Source organism: Choloepus didactylus, chromosome 2 (genome assembly GCF_015220235.1).
Source record: "Choloepus didactylus isolate mChoDid1 chromosome 2, mChoDid1.pri, whole genome shotgun sequence".
NCBI lineage: Eukaryota > Metazoa > Chordata > Mammalia > Pilosa > Megalonychidae > Choloepus > Choloepus didactylus.
In genome coordinates this window covers 99,281,696-99,289,000 of record NC_051308.1, presented here as the reverse complement: position 1 = coordinate 99,289,000, position 7,305 = coordinate 99,281,696, and the positions used below count along the sequence as shown (strand labels likewise).

At 40.1% G+C, this 7,305-nt stretch overlaps 1 protein-coding gene and 1 long non-coding RNA gene across 2 annotated transcripts in view; one reads left to right on the top strand and one right to left on the bottom strand.

Moving 5' to 3' along the window:
- Positions 1-704: 704 nt before the first annotated feature.
- LOC119526412 overlaps positions 705-7,305 on the bottom strand; it is a 188,340-nt gene continuing 181,739 nt past the window's right edge. The window contains exons 5-6 of the long non-coding RNA XR_005215177.1: positions 3,995-4,153; positions 705-1,071 (exon numbers count right to left, since the gene is read on the bottom strand). This is a non-coding gene — a long non-coding RNA (uncharacterized LOC119526412). The remainder of the gene's footprint in view (positions 1,072-3,994; positions 4,154-7,305) is intronic.
- Positions 5,736-6,699, top strand: LOC119526410 (GTP-binding nuclear protein Ran). Its single transcript, XM_037825459.1, has one exon. The coding sequence runs from the start codon at positions 5,774-5,776 to the stop codon at positions 6,422-6,424; it is 651 nt and encodes a 216-aa protein (XP_037681387.1). The 5' UTR covers positions 5,736-5,773; the 3' UTR covers positions 6,425-6,699.

Sequence of the window (7,305 nt, the reverse complement as noted above, 5' to 3'; positions counted from 1 at the left end):
AAGTAACTTAATGTGACATAATAGCACTAAATAAGAATCTGGTTTTGACACTAGCTAGAACATAACTTGGGCACGATAGTTCATCTCTCTGGGCCTCAATTTCTTCATATGTAAAATCAGTCTAGTTTGATTTCATTAGTGCATCTCAATCTTGGCTACATGGCAGAATGCCTAGGGAGGTGATAAAAAATACCAATTTCCAAGCATCTCATCTCCCCCAGATATTCTGATTTAATTGGTCTGGATGGCACCCAGGCATTGGTATTTTCTAAAATATCCCCAAGTGATTCCAATGTGAGGCCAAGGTTGAGAACCACTGGGCTGGATGGTTTCAGGGCTCCCTTTCAGCTGTAGCCTTCTCCCGTGCTTCGCAGGCTGCCTTTGGGGAGCTGTCTGAGATCTGAGAGGAGGTAAGTAACCAATGATTGATACATCCCAGAAGTACACTCGAAACTAGTTACTTTGCCTCATTAAAAGGTCACCATTTCTTTAAAGTAAATTAAAAAACAAACAAACAATATATCTATCAGTCAAGCAAAAAATCTAAAACAGCTTTGACAACAAATTTCCAAACATGCTGTGCTTCTGACTTTTTTTTTACTGCTGTGAGATGTTAAATAGCCCTTCCCCCTTCCCATAGTCTACCCTCAGTGCACCTAAAGAATTACCAGGTTGGATAAATGATGTTTCCAATATGTGGCCACAAGTTTTCTTGATTCCACTTCAACCTTTCCTAATGTCTTTTAGGCATTTGGGCTGTGGGCCCATGTACATTTTCAGAGTTGGCCTTAAAAGACTGATTTCTATTTCAGTTTGGACTTGTTGCCAGGTCATCCAGCTCAATTTCCCATGTGGTGGCTAAATCACCAGTGTAAAACAGCAAAATACAACTCCAAAGCTGGCACTTCTCCAGCCATGTTGTGTCAGGAGAACTGAGTCCATTTGGCATCACTAGGTCACTATGTTCTCACAGCCACAGAGCCAGCCTGGAAGCACACGGATGGATGGCTCCAACGTTTCATTTCAACACTAACCAGTCCCTTGTTCCAGCTGTGGACAGCAAACCAAGAGCTGGGGAAAAAAAAGTCAAAGAAGCACTAATTCAAGGCAAGTTCCAAAAAGCAAGTAGTTAAATAAAAGTTCTGAACCAAACCAAACTTCTGGACACACTGAAAAATTGAAAAACTAAAATCAGGGAAAAGGTAGTTAGGTTGAGGAAATGCTCTGAGTCAGGAAAGCTCTGGGTTTGATCTTGAATTATCCATTTAATTGCTTAAATCTGCACTTCCTTTTGGCTACTGACACACAGCTTCTCTATATTAAAATTTATAAACAGTTGCTTTCCCACTCAAATGTTGAAATTATAATGTAAAACCACATCTGGAAAAAAGTTTGAACTTTGGGTCAAGGGATTAGATTGGTTTTAATGGAGTAAATTTTATAGCCTGGAGAATGATTTTCAAGTTGTTCCAGCTTTGTAAAACTGTCATCTCCAACAAGATTTTTTGTGTGGGAAAGAGTTAAGAGGGCCACACAGGTCTTTATATGGGATTCACTAGGAGCTTCTGATTGTCCACATACTCCACATTTTCAAGATAAAAATCATATTTAATAAGAACATTTTTGGATTTTGTCATTATTCATCATTAACTTGGTCTCGATCCTGTATACCAGAAATATATATAAGATAAGATGGAAGCAGAGTGACTGAGGAAAGGTCAGGGACAGATTTAAACATGTCCCACTAAGTGAGTGAGCCAGTGTCTGCACTGCCCAGCTACTATGCCAGCTGTCACCCACTACATACTTACCCTGGTCTCACCCCACCCCATGCCCGGGGAAAATATCCAAAGGAATCCTACTCTATGAAGTAGAGAGCAAGAACCTAGTTACCTCCAGGACAGGCTCACCTGGTAATACAGGATATGGAACACCACAGAAATACTGAGGTGAGAAATGGGTAGTAGATCACATTTGGGATCCACAATCTGTTGACTTTACAAATGGATTAGAATGTTGGATGCCTACAGACACTGTACTATTGGTGCCATAAGGTCATGTAGCCTATGGGTGAAGAACATGGTATTTGATGTGAAACTAACCTTGGTCCAGCTCCCCAAGTCCTTTGCTTACTCACAGGGAGACCTTGGACAAGTTACATAACTTTCTGAGTCTCAGTTTCTACCTCTGTAAATTGGGAAAAATCTACCTACTTCATAGAACTATTGTAGAGATCAAGGCAATGTGAACACAGAAACACAGGGGTTTCTCAAGAAATTATAGTTATTTTTATTATCTTATACAGTCACCTAAAATGCTGTAGAAGCCTGAGTTAGTGAAAAGGCATGGTGGTCTGAGAGGCAGGGTGGTGACCTGGGGTTCCTGGAGCAAAGGTCACCCCAGGGAGTGTCAGAGAAGGGCCTAGAAAGATAGCTGGGGCTGGGTTGTGAAAGACCTTGAAGAGTGAGCCAAGGAGTTTGGAACTGATCCCATGTCCTCAGGAATCAATAGCTTTAAGTGGGAAAATGATGTGAACTAATTTCTTTTTAATAAATATAAGTCTGTGCCAATGGGGGAGGAGAGGCCTCAGGAGTGGAGAAAGGAAAAGCCATTCACTACTTGGTGGGGAGTAACGGCCTCATTTACGTCACTGTGAACTGAGCCTTTCACTTTTCTCTTTGCAATGGCCATGCTCAGAGCAGGCCAGCTGCCACCAGGGTCTGCTCGTGGCCCTCTGCAGTTCCATCTGAAGACGAGAAGGCTTGGGGGTGGGGGTGGGGGGTAAGAAACAGGCCTTCACTTTGCACCTCAGCACAGAGCCCAAGCTGAAGAGAGCTGTGGTGGTTAAGGATAATGCCAGCAATCAGAAGCAGTTCTTTTCACTGGTAGGAAAGAGACTTGACCTGTCCAAGAAATACCCAGAAGGTGGACATTTTGATGGATAAGAACAGAATGTCCCACTCTTACATTCAAGTCTGTCACCTTAGTCCATGCATTTTGTTTTTCACCCCTGAAATGTGCCAGAGTAATTCTGTTTGGAAGATGAGCTTCAAAGATGAGTTCTATTCACAATAAAGAACAGTATGATTAGCTGTCTCACTTTGCCCAAGACTATCCTAGCTTTAGCACTAAGAGCCCCCATGCTGAAAAATCCCCTAGACCTGGACAAACCAGGACAGTTGGTGACCCTGATGAGCTACTACAAAATACTGCAAAAAGTATGTGATCCAGCATTTTATGAAATTTCATAGCAGAAAGATATGATTTTTACTTGGTGAAAATGAGGTGATGTTTTTTTTTCTATGTAATTTTAGGGTACCATGTACAAGAACAGAAATAATGTGCATTTCCTCTAATAAGGTTCAGCATATTGAAATATGAAAGATAGGACACCAGAAACTAACAACAATAATAATAGTAACTATTTTATTGAGTACTTTCTATATGCTAGGCACTGTTCTAAGTGCTTTATAAGAACTAAGTCATTTAATCCTCACAACAGCCCTATTAAAATTATCCTCATTTTGCATATGAAAAAATAGAGGCACAGAAGTCATATACATAGTAAATGGTGGAACTGGGATTTGGACCCAGGCCCTCTGGATCCAAAGTCTATGCATGCAAATACTTCCAATACATAATATATAATAACTCATATTTATGGAGCTCTTATTTTGTGCCAGTTATTGTACTAACTTTGCTTTCCATATACTATCTCATTTAATCTTCACAATAGTTCTGTCTGGAACTAGATAAATCATTCATTCATTCCCTCAACAAATATTTGTTGAACTTACACTTGAGCAAGAATTATAGTATTGAATTTTTACAGGTGAAGGAAAATGAGACCTTGAGCCAAAGTAGTAGCACTGAAAATTGAAATGAGAGGCAGGATTCAAGAAAAACTTCTAAAGTAAAAACACTAGAACATGATGACTGATAGAACATGGGTAATGAGGAAAAAGAAATCAAGGATAACTCTGAGAATTTTTACCTGAGGAACAGAATGCAATGATGATTTCATCAATCAAAATCAAGACTTCAGGAATTTCCAGTGGACAAAAATAGTGGCAAAAAACACTCCAGGCTGCTGTTCCCCCACAGAATCTTTAAACAACCAGCAGGAACTGGAAGAATCATCTTCCTCAAAATTCTGGAAAAAAGTTAAAGGATTGCAGTAATTAGGCCAGTGCTGAATTAAGAAAGTACAGCTTTAAAAACAGTAGATGCCCACGGCGCCTTTTTTGGCCCCTCACCCAACAGCTCCTCAGGGCTGCACGGAGCCAATTTGCACTCCCATTGTGGGTCATTGGCCTTGTTCTAGAGGAAGCAGAGTAACCCATTTGTGCATACTGGGGTGGCTATATGTCTGTCCGATTTATCGGGTGGCAGCAAGAAAGACTGAACCAGGATACTCAACTCAGGCTCGCCCTTCCAGAACTTGCCCTGCAGGCAAATGCCGCTCAACTAAGTCAGTGAAAGAAACAAGTAAAATCACCTGGGCAAAGGATAACCTGCTTTAAGATAGACAGCAGAGCACCCTGGATGGGAAGGGGAGTCTATATCATAGGTAGTAAAGGGACCATTCAAATTGCTGTAAGTGGGGGAATTCCTAAGACCACAGCAAGCAAAAAAAGCCCAGGACAAGAATAAGTGCACCCTGCACTTCACTTTCATCTCAGGCTGATATTCTTGATAAAGAGGGCTAAACTCTGAAGGAGAGCACCAGCAAATGTAGAGTCACTTGCTAAGATTGTGAAAGGTGTTTTTGCATTGGCTTGTCTGTTTAAACTGACTGCTGGCACTCAATGACATCTCTCTCATATCACTACTTAGATATACATTTAAGGAATAGACAGCTCAGAGACTAAATTCCAGAGATGACACATTAAAATATTAAAATGTACAGGTTACAACAAAAGAATACAAGACAAACAAGGAAATAGGAAACGATGGAACATCCAAAGGAACAAGATAAAATTCAGACCATCGAAAAAGAAGACCAGACTTTAGACATACTGAACAAAGAATTTAAAAGATGGTCTCAAGGAGATAAAGGAAGTCACAGAGAAAGTACTGAAGAATATCAGGAAAACAGTGGATGAGCAATATGAGAATCTCAATAAAGAGAATGAAATTTTAAAAAAGAAAACAAACAAAAAATACTGGAGTTGAAAGCCTCAGTGACTGAAGTGAAACAAACATTCCCTAGAGGGAAAGAATCAGTAAACTCAAAGATAAGACAATTGAAATGATTCAGGCTGAGGAGCAGAAAGAAAAAAGAATGGAAAAACATTGAACACAACTTAAGAGACTTCTGAGACACCATCAAGTGCAATATATGCATTATGGAAGTCCCAGAAGAAAAAGAAAGAAAGGAGCAGAAGGAATATTCAAAGAAATAAAAGCAGAAAACATCCCAAATTTAATGAAAGACACGAACATACACATTTAAGAAGTACAACAAACCCCAAACATGACAATCATGAAGAGAACCATGCCAAGACACATAGTAGTCAAACTACTGAATTCCAAGGACAAGAAGAGTGTTCTGAAAGCTGCAAGAGAAAAGTAACATATGTACATGGGAGCCCCAATTAGATTAAGTGCTGATTTCTCATCAGAAACAAGGAGGCAAGAAGCAGTATGACATATATTCAAAGTGCTGAAAGAAAACAATTGTCAGAATTTTATCTCCAGTGAGGCTATCTTTCAAAAGTGAAGGACAGTCAGTCAGACGGGGGACGGAGACGCTTCTGGAAGAACCATCGCGATGGCCGCCCAAGGAGAACCCCAAGTTCAGTTTAAACTTGTATTGGTTGGCGATGGGGGTACTGGAAAAACTACATTTGTGAAACGTCATTTGACTGGTGAATTTGAGAAGAAGTATGTAGCCACCTTGGGCGTGGAGGTCCATCCCCTTGTGTTCCATACCAATAGAGGGCCTATTAAATTCAACGTGTGGGACACGGCTGGTCAGGAGAAATTCGGTGGCCTGAGAGATGGCTATTACATCCAAGCCCAGTGTGCCATTATAATGTTTGATGTAACATCAAGAGTTACTTACAAGAATGTGCCTAACTGGCATAGAGATCTGGTACGAGTGTGTGAAAACATCCCCATCGTGTTGTGTGGCAACAAAGTGGATATTAAGGACAGGAAAGTTAAGGCAAAATCCATCGTCTTCCACCGAAAGAAGAATCTTCAGTACTATGACATTTCTGCCAAAAGTAACTACAACTTTGAAAAGCCCTTCCTCTGGCTCGCTAGAAAACTGATTGGAGACCCTAACCTGGAGTTCGTGGCCATGCCTGCTCTCGCCCCCCCAGAGGTTGTCATGGACCCGGCTTTGGCGGCACAGTATGAACACGACTTAGAGGTTGCTCAGACGACCGCTTTGCCGGATGAGGATGACGACCTGTGAGAACGTGAAGCTGGAGCCCAGCGTCAGAAGTCGAGTTTTATAGGCAACTGTCCTGTGATGTCAGTGGTGCAGCGTGTTTGCCACTTTATTATATAGCTAAGCAGAACATGTGCTTAATCTTTGGGATGCTGAAGGAGATGAATGGGCTTCGGAGTGAATGTGGCAGTTAAAAAAAAAAAAAACCTTCATTTTTTGGACCTGCATATTAGCTGTTTTGGAACACCGTTGTTTCCTTTTTGAGTTTCAAATATAAGACTGCTACAGTCACATCACAATATTCAGTGGTGAAGTCTTGTTTGTTACTGTCATACCCATTCCTTTTCGTTTAGAATCAGAATAAAGCTGTATTTCAAATATCTAAAAAAAAAAAAAAAAAAAAAAAAAAAAAGTGAAGGACAGAGAAATTATTTCCCAATAAACAAAAGCTGAGGCAGTTTGTCACCACTAGACCTGACCTAAAGGCAATGCTAAGGGACGTTCTTCAGACTGAAAGGAAAGGACATTAGAAAGTGGATTAAAGGGTAAATGTAACCTAAGGGTAATTATAAATGTCAGTATATTGTATTGTATTTTTTTGGTATGTAACTCCACTTTTTACTTCTTACAGACTCTAAAATGCAAGTGCATAGAAAGTAATTTTTAAAAATATCGTTTTGGATGTACAATGCATAAAGATATAATACGTAATAAGTACAACAAAAAGGTGAAGAGACAGATGGGTATAGGAATAGTGTTTGTGTATGCTATTGAAGTTAAGTTGGTATCAAGTCAAATATTAGTGTCACAGATTTAGGATGTTAAATTTAAGCCCCATGGTAACCACAAAGAAAATATCCAAAAAAAAAAAAAAAAAGCCAGAGAAGGAATGGAGAAGGAATACA

Coding starts and splice junctions, on each gene's coding strand:
- LOC119526410 (XM_037825459.1), top strand. CDS start 5,774: ATGGCCGCCCAAGGAGAACCCCAAGTTCAGTTTAAACTTGTATTGGTT.